This window comes from Megalobrama amblycephala, linkage group LG6 (assembly GCF_018812025.1).
Source record: "Megalobrama amblycephala isolate DHTTF-2021 linkage group LG6, ASM1881202v1, whole genome shotgun sequence".
Lineage (NCBI taxonomy): Eukaryota > Metazoa > Chordata > Actinopteri > Cypriniformes > Xenocyprididae > Megalobrama > Megalobrama amblycephala.
This window is the reverse complement of record NC_063049.1, coordinates 6,570,139-6,589,698: the sequence shown is the minus strand read 5'-3', so window position 1 is coordinate 6,589,698 and position 19,560 is coordinate 6,570,139. Positions and strand designations below refer to the sequence as shown.

At 37.1% G+C, this 19,560-nt stretch overlaps 2 protein-coding genes across 2 annotated transcripts; both read left to right on the top strand.

The window, feature by feature from the left end:
* The first annotated feature begins 1,196 nt into the window (after window positions 1–1,196).
* On the top strand, window positions 1,197–2,793 carry LOC125269479 (membrane-spanning 4-domains subfamily A member 8-like). The gene is made up of 4 exons (XM_048192379.1): window positions 1,197–1,315; window positions 1,402–1,458; window positions 1,617–1,730; window positions 1,902–2,793. Exons 1-4 carry the CDS (start codon window positions 1,217–1,219, stop codon window positions 2,031–2,033), a joined length of 402 nt encoding a protein of 133 aa, XP_048048336.1. The 5' UTR covers window positions 1,197–1,216; the 3' UTR covers window positions 2,034–2,793.
* A 103-nt stretch (window positions 2,794–2,896) lies between these two features.
* LOC125269774 (membrane-spanning 4-domains subfamily A member 4A-like) lies at window positions 2,897–12,862 on the top strand. The gene is made up of 7 exons (XM_048192734.1): window positions 2,897–3,142; window positions 4,264–4,455; window positions 6,725–6,844; window positions 6,924–6,980; window positions 9,671–9,838; window positions 11,491–11,628; window positions 12,134–12,862. Exons 2-7 carry the CDS (start codon window positions 4,288–4,290, stop codon window positions 12,140–12,142), a joined length of 660 nt encoding a protein of 219 aa, XP_048048691.1. The 5' UTR covers window positions 2,897–3,142; window positions 4,264–4,287; the 3' UTR covers window positions 12,143–12,862.
* The last annotated feature ends 6,698 nt before the right edge of the window (window positions 12,863–19,560 follow it).

Here is a 19,560-nt window from a genome sequence, read left to right as displayed (position 1 = left end):
AAGAGTCCAGACACACACAAAGATGCATCGAAAGAGCTACTAGACATCAAAAAAATATAATTTCAGGTAATATATATATATATATATATATATATATATACGCTAATAACCTAAAATATTTTATAAACTTAATTATAAAATTATAACAATTACTATGTTCTTTCTTTAGATTGTCTGTGTTTATAAACCATTTTTGATACATTAATTGAATTAATGTTTGGTTACACTATTTCGCTGGTCCACTTTACACACTCTACTAACTATAAGTAACTTTTCAACTACATGTCAACTAACTCTCATTAGAGTATTAGTAGACTGTGGTAGACTGTGGTAGTCTGTTAGGTTAGAGTTAAGCGCAGTGTTCGCATTAGAATAAGTTGACAGTAGAATGTTTAAAGGGCTCTATTGAAATACAGTGTTACCTTTTGAATAATATTATATTTTTATTTACTCCATTTAAATGTTTTGTAACTTATTCGGGTATTAGTCTACAAAAACCATAATAGTATAGCCTATTTCAAAATCAAATGAAATATACAATGTAAATTTCAATCTCTGACCTTTAAGTAAAGTGAATTCCAAAGGCATCTCAAAAAGAAATCATTATGATATGTATATGAATCTGAAAGACAATGTTTTCACACAGTTTTTATCATATATCAGGAACAGAAAAAATAATATATGATAAGCACAGATCTTTTTGTCCTCTTTAAATAGCCATAATTTCTCCTGTTCATATATTTCTTAATGAACTTGAAGAAGATTATATGAACATGCTTATTACAGGTGAAATCCAAAACTTTTCCTAGAATGGAAACTATCGAGGTCATCTCAACTGACACTACAGCTGTCATCCAAGTGAATCCACAGGCGGATCAAGACAGCACTATTTTTGTTGATGGACAGAAGGCCACAAGTCACAATACGGCTCTTAAAGTATTTTTCAAAGCACAACCAAAGGCATTAGGGGTAATGTATTTAATGATTAATTAGAGTTATAAAGTTTTAATAATATGCTTAATATTTAATTTCTTCTTGGTAATTTAAAATGAAGGAAATCTCTTTTCATATGCCTCCAAGTGCAAATATATAGTTTTGACTCTAGTACATTAAACATCAATGGCTTCTATTTTTTGTGTATCCATTTGAAACATGCATATTATGCCATCATTAATAAAACACCTGACCTTTATCTGCCATCTAGACTATCCAGATAATGATGGGAGTGGTGATCTTCTTTATTGGTTTTCTACTCACCATCAGTTACCCTGATATTGTTATCTTTAGTGGAATAACCTACTGGGGATCTTTCATTGTAAGTTTCACTTAATGGTTTTGCTTTACTTCCCTTTTAATTTTAATTTCCAGAGTAAACTTTATCATGTCCTGTGTTTCTTTCAGTACATCAGTGCTGGATCTCTGTCTGTTGCTGCACAGAATAAACTCAATCTGTGTTTGGTACGTACATTTCACTCAATGATTTTAGCACATTATATCTTTTCTTTTGTCACATAGTTTCCAATGTATTTCCACACTGTTGTTAGTTATGACTATGCACTTTAAATCACCTCGGTTTTCAAGTAATTTCCTGAAACTAACACATTCTTTTATTGTAGGTGAAAGCCTCTCTTGTAATGAATGCGATTAGTGCTATAACGGCAGGACTCACCATTCATCTGCTGTTCATACTATTAATAATATCAGTGGGGGGTCCAAGGTTATATCCTGAGGTATTACTTCACAATGTGCAATAAAAATTCTGTCAAATCCTGATTATTCACACACTCACATAATTAGCTCAAAATGATCCCTGCTTCAATATATTTTTCAGAAACTCACTCAATATAGATATGTTATTTCTGAAACTACTTTCATAAATGGGCATGTTGAATGTTTTGCAGGGTTTGCGGATCACTGTAATACTGCTGGTGTTCACCATTCCTCAGTTCATCATCTCCATCTGTATCTCAGTTTTTGCCTGCAAAGCCACCTGCGACAGAGACTCTACAGTGGTCAATGTTTTATTAAACTAGGTCAATGATTTAGTAATGGTGATGCTAATAGTGCTATTACATGCTTTGCAATCAGTTTTATCAAAAAATCAGTTGTTATTTTAATTTTGATAGACTTTTTTGGTGAAGTCAATGTTTTTAGAGAATGATGCCACTCCACTAAAGCCAACAGAATGTAAAGGAAATATAAAGCAACCATAATATTTCATAGTAAGCTGACTTTAACTTTAGTGCACATCATAGTGTGTGAAATAGATATAGGAACTGTAAGCCAATCACAACATGCTTCATTGTAAACTACAGCCTTTATTTTACTTCTAGACTACTTTTTCATTGAACAAAGACAGTACAGCCTATAAAATGTTTATTGTCTGTGGTTCTTGTGAGCAGAGAGTATTTTGTGCACTAACATGTCTTACCTGTTAATTTCATTTCAAGGGATTTTGTGAAGAATAATTTTAATAATTTGTGCATATTTTATAATCACTGGAAAAGTGAACTAATTATGCTTCTGCATCAGGCATGTTTTGTCCTACATGTTCATTTCATGTTTGACCTGGACAAAGATTGTATTTGCTAACCAAGAGTCTGAATGATTATATCATAGAGTCATCAGAGAGACCAGCACAGTGATTGACATACTGTGAGAATTGAAATCTAATTATTTTTATTGTTGTCACAGAAAACATGCACTTTTGTGTCTTTTTTGTCTTTTATTACGCTACTGTCAGTTACTGGCTACTGCAGTCTGCTCGTGTCGGATAAACCAATCCATCCTCAGTACGGCTGATGAGCAAAACCATAGCTAGCAGAATGGAAAGGAAATGAAGAAACCACAAACTGCCTTTCACCTCATTGGTGTGAAACTAAGGCATTCAGCTATAGTTCTCTGACACTGACTACATTACATCTAAATTATCATTATGATTATTATACATTTTATAAGTTAATGCTAGTTTATATTTTTTAAAAGAAAAGCTTATTTGAAAGCCCTTTGAAGGGCATCAACATAATTCTATGGTATACGTATAACACAAACACAAGCTCCTCCTCAGCGGTTTTTCTCAGTCCACACACACAAAGATACACCATAAGAGCGATCAGACTTCCACATCAACAACTCACTTCAGGTAAAATATTTCAATTATCAATTAACATTTACGATTTTGTTTTTAAATTTTATATATATATATATATATATATATAATTAGTATTTACACACGTTGATATACATCAATTAAGATTAACCATAATCTTTTGACTTTTGTGAATCTTCACACCAAAACATGATTGTTTTGGTGCAAGTTGTTGTTTATTTATTGTTATTCTTTGGTGCATACAGTTCCATTTGAATGTTTTGAATGTTGGAAATGAGGCTACAAAACATTACTATTATGGACCATAACTTTTACAAAACATACATTTTAAATTCTGATAACAGACTCTTCAAAAAGAGGACAAAGGCAAGGCAATTTTATTTATATAGCACATTTCATACACAATGGTAATTCAAAGTGCTTTACATAGAGGAAACAAATACATAAGAATAAAAATGGAATGGAATGCAGTCTTATGAAACTGAACATGAAAATAAAACCGAAATAAAAAAAGATTTTATATAAAAGATTGTTATAAAAAGCATTAAAAATGAAATAATAACAAGAAAAAGAATAAAAGGATGATACATATAAAATAAAGTGCAATTAAGGTAAGAGGAGGAGGTATCTTCATCAAAACATACACATTCACAACTGTTTATCTCAGACAAGTAAAAATGGGAACAATTTGCAATAAGGTCCCATAAGTTAGTTAATGCATTAACTAACATTAACAAAACATTTGCTATAATATTTATTAATATTAATATAAAATAATAGAATTAATACATTGTAATAATATTAATAACCAAAAATGCAACTGTTCATTGTTAGTTAATGTCAGCTCAGGACCATTAAATAATATGAACATATACAAATTTTGATTTTAATGAAGTATTAGTAAATGTTGAAATTAATGTTAATTAAGATTAATAAATTCTTTAGACACATTTTCAAGGTTCAAAGGTATGGCCTTTACAGACTGTGGTTATGAGTTAACATGAATAGTGTGTTAAGTGCTTAAAATTACTAATTCAACAATTTTTTCACAACATTTGTAAATATAAAAAAGTGCATTAAGTAATATATGAATCAAAGTTTAATGACATCTTGTATGTTGTGAAAAGCATAATTCTAATGCTTAATTTCTGCAGGTGATATACAAAACTTTCCCTAGAATGGAAACCAGCAGGGTCATCTCAACTGACAAAGCAACGGTTGTCATCCAAATAAATCCACAGGCGGCACAAAATGCTGTTATTTGTGATGATGGACAGGAGGCCAGAGGAGAATATCACAATACGGCTCTTAAGGGTTTTTTTAAAGCACAACCAAAGGCACTGGGGGTAATGCATTAAATGATGAATTATAATGATACATGGTTTTGTGAATATTCTTAGTATTTAATTTCTTCTAGATCACATAAAATGACAGAACCTCATACAAGTCTGATGATTCCCTTTAGTGCATAAATCATTGCTTCTATATTTGTGTCTCCTGCCTTATGGAGACAATGCAGAAAAGTTGAGCGCATGTGGTGAAAGACAAAACTTGAAATCCACTATAACATCTATAAAGATATCCTTCATGCTTTCAATGTGGATCTAGGCAAAGCTAGACAGACCTTCTTCTCAAATATTATAAACAGAAACTTAAACAACACCCGCACTCTTTTTTGCTACTGTAGAGAGAATACAAACCCCCCAAGTCAGATTCACAGTGAAATGCTCTCAGACAGCAAATGTTGTGAGTTTGCTTCCTTCTTCTCTGAGAAAATTAATAATATCAGAAAGGCGATCAGCACATCCTTGAGCTGCACTGGGGTAAGACAGATCAGATCACAACCTCAGAAAGTAGCTATTATGTCTGTTTTTGAAGCAATTGATGGAAAAATTTTGGAAGAAACAGTACAGCACCTTAAAACATCAACCTGCGCCCTTGACACACTTCCCACATCTTTTCTCAAAAGCGTGTTTAACTGTTTAGAAGCAGATCTCCTAGAAGTGGTAAACGCCTCACTTCTCTCTGGGACTTTTCCAAAATCCCTGAAAACTGCAGTTGTTAAGCCCCTCCTGAAAAAGAGCAATCTGGATAACACCATATTGAGCAACTACAGGCCAATCTCAAATCTTCCTTTCATAGGCAAGATCATTGAAAAAGTTGTTTTCAATCAGCTGAACAAGTTCTTAAGCTTGAATGGATACTTTGACAACTTTCAATCTGGTTTCCGACCGCATCACAGCACAGAGACAGCACTCATAAAGATAATAAATGATATTCGCCTTAACACAGATTCAGGTAAATTATCAGTGCTGGTTCTTCTCGACCTCAGTGCTGCGTTTGACACTGTCGATCACAACATCCTTCTTGACAGGCTGGAAAACTGGGTTGGGCTTTCTGGGATGGTCCTTAAATGGTTCGGGTCATACTTAGAAGGGAGAGGTTATTATGCGAGTATCGGTGACTATAAGTCTGAGTGGACATCCATGACAGGTGGAGTCCCTCAAGGTTCAATACTCGCACCCCTCCTGTTCAACCTATATATGCTGCCACTGAGCCAAATAATGAGAAAGAACCAAACTGCATATCACAGCTATGCAGATGACACCCAGATTTACCTAGCCCTATCACCTAACGACTACAGCCCCATTGACTCCCTGTGCCAATGCATTGATGAAATTAACTCCCTGTGCCGTACAAAATGCTGCTGCCAGGATTCTGAGCAGAACCAGAAAATATGAACACATCACACCTGTCCTCAGGTCCTTGCACTGGCTTCCAGTTGCATTTAGAATTGATTTTAAAGTACTGCTACTTGTTTATAAATCACTCAATGGCCTAGGACCTCAATACATTGCAGATATGCTCATAGAATATAAACCTAACAGATCACTTAGAAATACCAAGGGTTCACTCAAAGCAAGGAGAGTCTGCTTTTAGCTGTTACGCCAGCCGCAGCTGGAACCAGCTTCCAGAAGAGATCAGATGTGCTCCAACAGTAGCCACATTCAAATCCAGACTCAAAACACATCTTTTTATCTATGCATTTGCTGATTGAGCACTGTGCTATGTCCAAACTGTTTGCATGTTTTATTTTATACGTATTATCTTTTTTATTTTTTTATTGTAATTCCTTTCCTGTTTTTATTTCATTTTTAATGTATTTTATATCTTTTATGTATCATCTTGTTATTCCTGACTTTTAATGCATCTTAAATATTGCTGTCTGGTTGAAAGAGTTGGGAGAATTAGGAAGAAAGCATTTGTGATTAGGTTAAAATTTGGTAAATTTGGACAAACCATGGGGAAATTTGAGCTGTGGTGCATGGTTAAGATATCTCTGGATTACAGTCAGGACACTTTCCAAAGGGGGAAATTTCCAAAGGGTAAATTTGAACTTTGTTGCATAGATAAGATATCTCTAAGATAACAAAAATACTCCCTGAAACTTCCTAGATCTTCCATCCAGATAACAAAATTCTCTGTTTTTAATGTTATTTCTATTTCTTATGTTCTATTTTTATTCTTCCTCTTTATGTAAAGCACTTTGAATTGCCATTGTGTATGAAATGTGCTATACAAATAAAATTGCCTTGCCTTATATCTTCCATCTAGTCTGTGCAGATAATGATCGGAGTGATGATCTTCCTACTTGGTATTGTACTCACCACAAATGTCGACCGTTTCGGTACTCTTTATGTCTTTAGTGGAATAACATACTGGGGATCTTTCATTGTAAGTTTCATTTAATGGTTTTGCTTTATGATTTTAATTTCCTGAATGAACTCTGAAATGTCTTTTGTTTCTCTCTCAGTTCATCAGTGCTGGATCTCTGTCTGTTGCTGCGCAGAATAAACTTCATCCCTGTGTGGTATGTACATACAGTAGTCTATGTGCTGAAATCTGTTGGTGATAACTCTTCTTTTGTCACATTGTTACTTATTTGTACATCATTATTTACAAGTAATGTACGTGTTCATGTCACATTGCAAAACACTTTTGCTGTTATAGAGGTGGGATACGGGTAAGATTATGGACATTGGTGATATGATTATAGGTTTAAGAGTGGGTTAAGTGAGGGACAACAGTTTAGTTACAGCTGTAATTACATGCAGGTAATTTTATAAATATGAGTACAATGTAAAAACAGACTTACAGTATACATAATAAGTGCATTATATCAAATGGTTAATTTAAATGTTAGTACAGGGGAGTCCAATCCTGCTCCTCGAAGGCCAATGTCCAGCTGAGTTTATGAGTTTAGCTCCAACCTTTCCCAACACACGGCTGGAAGTTTCTAGTAACCCTGAAGACCTTGATTAGCAGGTTCAGGTGTGTTTAATTAGGATTGAAGCTAAATTCTGCTGGATAATGGCCCTCCTGGAGCAGGATTGGACGCCCCTGTGAGGTGTTAAACACACCTGATCCTGTTATGTGTTAGTACATAGTAGTTTGAAGGCCTTTGCACACATGCAAAATTTTTGCACGTCAAAAAATAAATTCGACCTCACGTTATATCAATTACGTTTGCACACTGCCTCGGAAACTTTCGTCCGTCATAAAAATATTCGGATCAGACAATTTTGACAATTCAAAGCCACCGTACGCGAACGCTAAAAACCCCAATGCCATCTGAAAAGTTGATCCACGTCGTCTACAGCACAAAGCAGCAGCACTGAATGACAAACAAAGTCGCACCCCTCCTGTTCAACCTATATATGCTGCCACTGAGCCAAATAATGAGAAAGAACCAAATTGCATATCACAGCTATGCAGATGACACCCAGATTTACCTAGCCTTATCACCTAATGACTACAGCCCCATTGACTCCCTGTGCCAGTGCATTGATGAAATTAAAAATTGGATGTGCCAAAACTTCCTTCAGTTAAACAAAGACAAAACTGAAGTCATTGCATTTGGAAACAAAGATGAAGTTCTCAAAGTGAACATGTACCTTCACTCTAGGGGTCAAACAACTAAAAATCAAGTCAGGAATCTTGGTGTGATTTTGGAGTCAGACCTGAGTTTCAGTAGCCATGTGAAGACAATAACTAAATCAGCATATTATCATCTCAAAAATATTGCAAGAATTAGATGCTTTGTCTCCAGTCAAGACTTCAAGAAACTTGTTCATGCTTTCATCACCAGCAGGGTGGATTACTGTAATGGGCTCCTCACTGGCCTTCCCAAAAAGACCATAAGACAGTTGCAGCTCGTACAGAACGCTGCTGCCAGGATTCTGAGCAGAACCAGAAAACACATCATTTACACATCGTTGCATTTAGAATTGATTTTAAAGTACTGTTACTTGTTTATAAATCACTCAATGGCCTAGGATCTCAATACATTGCAGATATGCTCATAGAATATAAACCTAACAGATCACTCAGATCATCAGGATATTTTATAGCTTTTATGTATCATCTTGTTATTTCTGACTTTTAATGCATTTTAAATATTGCTGTTTGGTTGAAAGAGCTGGGAGAATTAGGAAGAAAGCATTTGTGATTAGGTTCAAATTTGGTAAATTTGGATAAGGGGACAAACCATGGGAAAATTTGAGCTGTGGTGCATGGTTAAGATATCTCTGTATTACAGTCAGGACACTTTCCAAAGGGGGAAATTTCCAAAGGGGAAATTTGAACTGTGTTGCATGGATATCTCCGGAAAGGGGATTAGGGCTGTGTGGCGCAGTTTGAGGTGTCTTGACAAAAGGGGAGATTGAAACTTTGTTTATCAGTTTGAAGTGCCTTAACAGGTAGAGCTAGACAGCGGTCCTGTCGTGTGAGGAGATCCATTTAGATCCGTTCTTATAAATAGATCCGTTTAGATCCACTCTGACGGACAACAACAACAACAACAAAAATCTCCCTAAGACTTCCTAGCTCTTCCATCCAGATAGCAAAATTCTCTGTTTTTACTGTTATTTCTATTCGTTATGTTCTAATTTTATTATTATTCTTTATGTAAAGCACTTTGAATTACCATTGTGTATGAAATGTGCTATACAAATTAAATTGCCTTGCCTTGCGGAATACAAAGAGACAGAATATACAGTCATATCGTACCAGTAGCAAAGCATGAGCCAAAGATATCCTGAAGTAAACTTTGAAACGCTCGGGATAATCACGCAGCTCCTTGATGAGGTGAACTCTCCCTTTTCTCTATGCAACTTCGGGATTGGATGGACCCAAAATTTCCTCTTTCTTTTTCTCTTTTTAAGAAGAGAGAGGACAACTAAATCGTGCTCACTGCTTGAAGACTTAATTTTATTTGTTTTGCATCCAGTGTGAAAGGTCTCTGTGCGTGACGAATTTTTAGGATCACGAATACGAAAAATTTCGGACTCAGTGTGCAAAGGCCTTGACACTTAATATAAAATGCTAGAAAGGCATTCTAGTACAATTGCAGCCAGTGAGCAACAAACTGAGACATTCATCCTTTTACCAATCACAGATCAAGATATCTGACTCCTTATTACTTTAGATTGTTAAAAACAGAGTTTAGGACAAGTGTTCATCATTACTATTCCTTTCACTCAAAAGTTTTTCTCCCTGTAGGTGAAAGCCTCTCTTGGAATGAATGTGATCAGTGCCATAACTTCAGCGATAGCCGTTCTTCTGATGGGCATACAGATAGGAATCCATCCAATGCCATATCAAAGTTGCTACTATTCTCTTAGTTACTCTGAAAATTACTCTGAAAATTACATCTGTATATATTTTGAGGTACTAAATGTACAATGTCTGATATCTTGTTTTAATGTTCATTAATTAGTTTAAGCTATTAATTGCTATATTTAAAAGCTCACCCAAAAAATGAAAATTCTGTCATAATTTACTTTCAAGTCATTAATCACTGAAAATCTTGACATCCATAAACTTCAGTTTGTTCCCCACACAAAGCTATCAGTGTCACGTTTAGTTGAATTAGACATGAGAAAGGATCTTAGAAAGGAACTTTATAAAAAAAAACACAATTTTTAAAAACTCATAACTCTCAGAACTCTAGGAGACGTGACAACCGCTATACACACAACGAGAACTGACTGTGAACATTAAGAAACACAGGGCTTAAAAACACAGACTTAAATACAAACTTAAACAAATGAACATCAGGTGCAAATTATGATCAAACAATGAATAACCAAGATACTAACAGAATAACTAACAGAAACTAAGGAAACTGAACTAAACACAGTTCAATTCAAATTTATTTGAATAGCACGTTTCACAATACATATCGTTTCAAAGCTGCTTTACAGAAAATGTATGTCAATATTACAATTTAGAGTAATCTGTTATCAGAGGTGACTCCAAATGATGTCATTTCAGAAATGTACATGTACAAATCACACAGTTAGCTAACAATGTAATAATTTGAGGTAGAAACAATGAGTTCATGGAAGTAATGAATACATGTTAACAATGATTAGGATATATAGAAAAATTTGGAATGGTGCGTGTCGATCCAGAGTTTGCGTCCTTGCAGGGGTTGGCGGCGTCTCTTTACATATGTTGAAGCATCTGATGTACTCTCTAGTCACCTCGGGATGGGCATCCTGAGATAAATCAGAAAAGCAAATGGAGGACAATTAGCATAGCTGCTCTTCATAATATTAAGCAAAGACAGTCATGTGCCATTGATCTGATATAACTGGAGTACAAGGAAATGAGATGCATTATGTGAATGCTTGGCTAAAGAGATGCGTCTTTAATCTAGATTTAAACTGGGTGAGCGAGTCTGAGCCCCGAACATTATCAGGAAGGCTATTCCAGAGTTTCGGAGCCAAATGTGAAAACGCTCTCCCTCCTTTACTGGACTTAGATATCCTAGGTACAACCAGAAGCCCAGAGTTTTGTGATCTTAAAGAGTGTGAAGCATTGTAGGGCGATAGAAGATCGGTTAAATAAACAGGAGCTAAACCATTTAGAGCCTTATAGGTCAGTAGCAATACTTTATAATCGATACGATAACTTAATAGGTAATCACCCAAAACCAAAACAAATACAGATAAACCCTGACAATCAGATTTCAGAAGACTTGGAGGATAGTGAACTAGTTGTATGTACCAGTTATTATGCTTTTATGGTGCTTTTTGTCTTTCTGAAGTGTGAAAGCTCCAGTTATCATTCATTGTGACTGCATTAAAGCAGTCTTCAAAATATCTTTAAAAATATCCTGCAGGTTTAAGAATGACAAGAGGGTGAATAAATGATGACAGAATTTTAGCTTGATATACATCCTGCTTTTTGAGACATACCCTGATCATCAGAATGATATCTGCTTATAGTGTAATGTAACTTTTATAAACTCACTTTATACAATTGCTGGGATGTTGTTTGTGGAACTGCTTTCATATATGGCTCTGTCTTTTTAGAGATATGGTTGGGGGATCATTGGAATAATGATGGTGTTATCCATCCTTCAGTTCATCATCTCCATCTGTATCTCAGGCTTTGCCTGCAAAGCCACCTGCGACAGAGACTCTACAGTGGTCAATGTGGCACTAAACCAGGTAATGATTTAGTGGTGATGATATAATTGCTTTAACCAGCTGGTGTCAGTCAGTTTCATCCCAACAACCAATACTTCTTTTTATCTAGATATACATTTCTGCTGGAGTCAAAGTTTTTAGAGAATGATATCACTCCACTAAACAAGCTAGCAGAATGTGAAGGAAATATAAAGTGACCAGAATATGCTCTATTGTAAACTGCCTTTAACCTTAATCTCCTGAATCTAAAACAGTCTACTACAAATTTAAAGTTTTTCAGTTTTCAGTAAACTGTCTTTAGTCTTATATTGTTGAGATGTAGTTATGCTACATAGAAGAAGAAAAAAACTAATGTACAAAAATCAACATGCTTCATTGTAAACTTTTCCTTCTGCTGAACTGTTGAAGTGGGTGGGTAGGCATTTCTCCTATTGTTCATCACAGTATAGCCTATAAAACAGTCGTCATGGTGTGTGGATCTTGTTAATCTCTAGTGTACTAATATATCTTGTCTGTTTCTTCACAGGGATACTGAGTCACAGTGAGAAGATCTTACTGTTTAAAGGTTGCAAGAAATTAATATCACATTAAAGTACATCAAACAATTTGATTGTTGATACGAAGTACGAAGTCATGCACTTTTTTTTTTTTTTTTTTGCTTTGACCTAAAATTGAAACCAGTTTAATAAACAAGCTGTCACTGTGCATGATGTTGGTAAATGTTTGTGGTCAATTAATTCTCTGCATCTGGTCTCTCAGTATCTGTAAAACCACCTGTTTCTACTGAGCAATGCTTCACTAAACCAAGTCAATGGTTTTGGTAGCTGTGTTGTGGCAACCATAACTATGGCAGACAATATTATTTATGTTATAGTATGATTGTGCAGTGCAAACTAAATCTTCTAGAGTGTACACGTATTACATTACTGCAGTATGCTTATGTTCGAGATAAATCAATCTATATGTACCACTGACAAGAGTAAAGGTACAGCTGTAGGTGCAGAATGGAAAGGAAATATAAAGCAACCACAATGGTGAACTGCCTGGCACCTCATTGGTGTGAAACTAGGACGTTCATTTGTCTAAAAAAAATGCAGAATGTTTTCAGTGAGGGTTGTGGTTAGGGTACATAATATGGTGTTCTTATCTTACATTGTCTATGGAAAGTGTGCATAATTATATAAAAACTAGTTTGTGCGTATGTGTGTGTCTGATTTGAACACAGACATGTCTGCTGGTACTTTTAATGACAGATTTTTTTTTTGTAAAGCAAGTTAAAGCAAGTTCACATGCAGCAAGCTCACATATCAGACAGCAATCAGACATCCACACCAACAACTCATTTCATTTCAGGTAAAATATTGCATGCATCAATTAACATTCCTACTTTTTTCATTTTTAATGGTGCTTGCCAAAGGCAAAGCATCCATTCTTATTATCCTGCATACTTATTATTCTTCTTCTTCCACACAAAATTCTACTCCTCCCGCAGATTTTGTCACAGACCCATGAATGAGGTGTCAAATCAATCAGTAAGATGTTAGAAAACTGTACATTTCTTGTCTATTACCACCCACTGCAACTTATACCAACGACGGAAATAAGCGCAGTTATAATAGCAAAATATGTGGGAGAGCGTTGCTATAGTGTGACAATATTGTACTGCAATAGGGAGCACATTAATGTTAATACTAAATCAAAACTAGTTAGCACATCATTTGTAATAGCCAAAAAATCCCATAGACTTTGCATTGCAACAAACTTTCATAGCTCGAATCATAGCTCCTAACGAGAATTTCGTAGAAACATGTGGGTCACCACGTTTGAAGAGGCTGACAGGCTCTGTCAGACCATACCTCAAAATGGGGTGTAAGTTGTACCCCTGGGGCGCAAGAGCTGCCCAAATTTCCCCATAGACATACTATGGTGAAGCCGTGCCCATGAACCAGTGCGTTTTTCCTACTATGGGAAATTACATAGGGATATTGTATTGAACATAACTCTGGATCACAATGTCATAGAGACAAGGGGGTGGGCTCATTTTACTCAGGCAACCAATCAGTCTCTCAGGATCATTGTGAAGCTATCAAGCCACGCCCTAGCAACCATAGCAACAAGTTCCATAGACTTCCATTGTAAAAGATTAAAGGAATATCTTTGGATAGAAGTCATAGAAACATGAGGGTGGGGTCATTTGACTTGGGGCAGAAAACGACCAATCACAAATCACCTTCAACACTTCATAGTTACGCCCTAGCAACCATTTAGAGCACCCTAGCAACCCAAAGCATAGAGAGATTTCTTCAAATCTGAATATCATAGAGGCATGGGGGTTGGTTTATATCATTCATACTGGCAAGCAGCCTTTGGAGTATCATTATTGGCAGCTGCCAAACCACTCTCTAGCAACCAAACAGAGTACCCTAGCAACCGTTTAGCAAGACCTATATCTCTGCATCAGAGCATCGTAGAGACATGGGGGTTGGCTCTTTTGACTCATTCTAGCAATCTGGACTTCCAACATACTACACATGCTATCAGTGAATAGCTACATGCTAATACTGATTAGCTAAGTGCTAAAGTGGGCTGAGAGCATGCTAAGAACTCTATAGAAACTCCATAGGAACTATCTGTGATAAGTACCAACCACCTAGTAACACCATAGCAACCACCCATGTTACCATAGCAACCACCTAGCAACCACCCAGAACACCCTAGCAACCGCCTAGCAACACCTTAGCAAACCAACCCAAGTACCTTAGCAACTGGCTAGCAACCACCCAGAACACCCTAGCAACCTCCAAGCAACCACGCAGAACACTTTAGCAACTGCCTAGAAACACCCTAGCAACTGAGTGGCGAATTTTGCCACTGCAAGCACCATTCACATTTTCTTCAGGAAATGTACATTCTAGTTATTATTCTTCTTCCACAAAAAACTTTGGCGCATAACTCATCCTGCACTGTTTGTCATAGACCCACGAATGAGGTGTCAAATCTTGCGGATTATTGAGGAATGGTGTGCTATGACTTTTCTAAGTGATCGGGTGTATGATGTTCATCTGGCAGGCGAAAAATCTGGCGACAAATCCCATAGACTTAAAGGGTTATTTCACCCCAAAATGAAAATTATGTCATTTATTACTTACCCTCATGCCATTCCACACCCGTAAGACCTTCGTTAATCTTCATAACACAAATTAAGATATTTTAGTTGAAATCCGATGGCTCCGTGAGGCCTCCATAGGGAGCAATGGACACTTCCTCTCTCAAGATCCATTAAAGTACTAAAAACATATTTAAATCGGTTCATGTGAGTACAGTGGTTTAATATTAATATTATAAAGCGACGAGAATATTTTTGGAGCGCCAAAAAAACTAAAAAAACAACAACTTAAGTAAGTGATGGCCGATTTCAGGAAGCTTCGGAGCACAAATAAATCAGTGTGTCGAATCTGCTGTTCGGAGCGCCAAAGTCACGTGATTTCAGCCATTGGCAGTTTGACACGTGATCCGAATCATGATTCGACACAAAAGATTCATTTATGATCCGATGCTTTCTGAAACAGTGTATTGAAATCGGCCATCACTAAATAAGTCGTTATTTTGTTTTTTGGTGCTCCAAAAATATCTTTTTTCTGGGATGCTTTTTTTTATAAATAAATGAATAATATATTCCTGTTTGTGCACAGCTTCTCTGCCAAAGAAATTAATAAAAATAAATATTTACTGGATAAAAAAAAATATATATCAGGTCGGCTTTGTCGAGTTCAGATGCCCTCCCTGAACAGCTGTATGCCTGGCGATGATAAGCGAAAAAGAAAAAAGCCCTACATGAATCCCATGCATTTCTTTCAGGTAGCCTATGTATGTTCACCAATATGTGAAATTTAATTGGCTATTTAAGAGTAAAAGAAGACATGGAATCAAAAATAAACCAAAATCTTAAAATTGTCCACTACATGAAAGAAGCATTTCAGTAACACCAAAAGAATTAAAACGATTTATCAATTTGTGCAAAATAAACAATTATTAGTGAAACTATGTCCCTGTAAGAATTGAAAATATCCAAAGATATTTTAAAATGAACAAAGACATTTGCTTTACTGTTTCACACCCCTCTCTCTTGCCAAGGGCCATTTGGGAGGCACAAAGGTGATAGTGATCAAGGCCTGTAGGCCAAGATGTGTGTACATCGGGGGTCTACAAATGGTCACACCTTTAGTACAGTGGGGGGAAGTTTTAATCTTCTGATTGGTCAGTTTGAATGTCTCACATTTGGGTTTAAGTCACATGGTCAAGGAAGGGATAAAAGAAGATTTTAACTGTTGCTCTGGTCTCTTTTCTATGCTCTTCTTCCTTGGATCTCGGGCACTCCCTTGCCCTCTCTCTCTCTCTCTCTCTCTCTATTTCTCTTTCTCTCTCAGGTAACTTTTTTCATACATGCTGTGTACAATTAATGGTATATGATTTTATCATCTCATACATCTATTTTGTAATTATTTTAAGTGTAACCTTAATCAGATATTGTCATTAAACCCTTTCTATTACAAATGATGTGCTAACTAGTTTTGATTTAGTATTAACATTAATGTGCTCCCTATTGCAGTACAATATTGTCACACTATAGCAACGCTCTCCCACATATTTTGCTATTATAACTGCGCTTATTTCCGTCGTTGGTATAAGTTGCAGTGGGTGGTAATAGACAAGAAATGTACAGTTTTCTAACATCTTACTGATAAAGTTTCTTCAGTCGCTCGGCAAACCTTACAGTCTGAACCCCTGTAGGAGTCCCACCCTTACAAACACATCAAGAGTTTTTTTTTTTTTTTTCTCCTGAAATGTTATAAATACATTATATATTATGCCTGCAGAGGGCACCAAAAGCCTGCTGATTTTTTGTTGTTAGACAGCACAGCACAGCACGATCAAACATGTGGACATCAAACATGCAAAGACAGCGAGGGTTTAAACTTTTATTCATGTAGATTAAAGAATAGCATTATGTAATGCTATATTATGATTTTTATAATGCTATAATAGAAAAAAGGGCACTTTCTCTCGAGGAAGAAAAAGGGCAGGGGCACATGCCTGCGTCCAGCCATTTTCCAACGCACCATGGAGGGAATCCTGCAGAACATGAAACATTTCAGTTTACCTGGATGACACATCTAAGAAAACATCTAAGAAACCTGGAGGAAGTTCATATCTCAATTTAATACAGATTATATAAACAGAGAATATTTGTTTTCGATTTGACTCACATTACTTAAAACCTGACATTTCAATGTTTCTTTAGACATACTGTAACATCTACCAGAGGGATTGAAGTCTGCCCAGATGAAAAATAGAAAACAGGAGGCGAGAAGAAAAACCCGAGGCAAATGAACTGGTTGTCCCACGAGCCTTTATAGATGGTTCGCTCAATAAGCACACTCTTCACATACATGCAAAAGAGCGAGTATAAACAGGAAAAAGAAAGCACTCTGATAAACGCTACGAATCAAAGTGGAAAAGTAAAATTATTACACCATTACACAAATTATTACAACATCAGTCAGCAGTAGAGCAGTCATCTCTCTCGTCACACGAGCATTCTCTATCAACTCTATGCGTGCGCGCTCACATGAGAACAGCGTGCACACTACAACGTACGCCATAGAAGAAGTAAAGATCTTAAAGGCACATCAACATTAATGTCTTGAACAGTATTTAACAATTCAGGTGGCCGTTACAGATCCCCCCAGGAAGGTAAAGGCTGGCCTCAGCTGTGCACAACTGAGTACAACATCACTTTGAACAACCCCACACATGAAAAGTTGTCAAAATTCCAGAACCATACAGGAGTATGTATTAAGGCATACACTGGCATACATGACAGTACAGATGGACCAAAATACATAGTCTGCAGCAGCATATTTCAAATAAATGAAAACAGCTTATAACCAACCATAGACAAAATACGGGACATTCCTTTTTTAAATTTTTCTTTTCGTTCAACGCTATAACAAATAACGTGTCAACAGACTGATCCTTTATGCTACGTCTCTTTTCTTTTTCACAGAAGGTGGTAAAACTTTAGCACTTCACAGTGTCAAACAAAACATATGAACCCACATTCACATCAACACACTATTTAAGATCAAGTTTGTCGGTGTGGTACACATTCGTTCACCTGTTAGTCGACCAGTCTGAGGTGATTCTTGGTGCACGTCGAGGTCTTAATTCATAGTGGTGTCTGTCAAGATCATTATCATCAACAGTCAAGTCATCATTCTAAGTTCCAGAGTCAACTTGTAGGTCAGGAAAACAACCAACACTGTCCACACTTCCTGACAGATCATGAACACTGGTTGTTACTGGGCAACTGTATTCATAGTACTTCCTTTTGGCATGGCTTTCACTTAAAACAGACCTAGCATGATCATGCGCTTCTCTGATTGATGACTCCAAGCTTTCTGGGTATGGAATACCAGGTTCATCCGTACCATCACAGTTCGGCTGAGTGATAATGTCAAGACGAGTATTCAATTCTCATCCGTACAGCAACATGGATGGGCTATGGCCAGTGCTTCCGTGTGGTGCAGTTCTCAAGGCAAAGCAAAATTGGGGCAGGTAACGATCCCAAGCAGTGTGTTTGTTACCAACGTAAGCACGGATGGCAGTCTTCAGCGAACGATTCACCCTCTCCGTTGCATTCGTTTAGGGGTGATATGCAGTTGTAAGTCTGTGTTCCGACCCCAAGGTGGTGAGTACATGCTTGAAGAGTTCACTTATGAATGGGGACCCTCTGTCTGAGATCAGATAAGTAGGCGCACCATGACGCGCAAAGACCTCACTTAGCAACCTGCTGGCGGCAACTTGGGCAGTTGCTTCTCTCACTGCACTTACTTCCACCCATTTCGAAAAATAGTCCACAAAGACTAGGATGTATGCATTTCCGCTGGGTGTGCACAGTAAAGGCCCTACAAAGTCCACCCCAGTATACTCCCGTGGCTTTTGTGGGCAGATGGGAATTATAAACCCTGCAGGTTTCCTCTGGCTAGGTTTTGTGAACTGGCAGACAATACAGGAGGTGACATACTTCTTAGTGTCAGACAACATCTTCGGCCAGTAAAATCAAAGTTTCAGCCTTGCTATTGTTTTCGTCATCCCCAAGTGTCCAGCCATTGGGTCATCATGGTAATATTCCATCAAACTCCTTTCTTGGATCACATACTGAGACAACTCCTCAGCGTTACTCTCGTCCTTTCCCTCTAACATCCGCAGAAGTTTCCCCGTAACTGGGTCATTGAGGTGCAGCTGCCTAAGGTGTTCCCGATCTGAAAACATTACAAGGGGTAAAGTACGCAGGTCAAGGCCCCCAATTATGGCATAATCAGGGAGGATTCCCAAGGGTGCACTGCAGTTTCCATCTCAAACTGCTGTGGTCTGAAAAGATTGTCACATGAAGACCTTCAATATACAGCCTGAAGTGTTCAAGGGCCCAGATGACGGCCAAGCACTCTTTTTCTGGAGTGGAATATGGTCTTTGAGACTAGTGTAGGGAACGACTCACGTAGGCCACCACAACATCTCTGCCATTGTTGTCCCTTTGCATGAGTGCGGCGCCAAGTTCACTGTCACACGCATCCGTGTGGATAAAGAAAGGAAGAGAAAAGTCTGGGAATCTTAAAATAGGAGCAGGAGTCAGCTTGTCTTTGAGAAAATCCATGGCCGTCTGACACTCGCTTGACCACACAAAAGGAACATCCATCCTGGTCAACGCAAAGAGTGACTCAGCATGGCGGGCGTAATCATGGATATATCGTCTATAATAGCTGGTCATTCCCAGAAACTGTCTGACTTGTTTTGTGTTAGTCGGGGTTCTGAAATCCGTCACTGCCTTTACTTTTTCCTCATTTGGCAGGATCCCTTTTGAGTTGACACTATAACCCAGAAAGGTGAGCT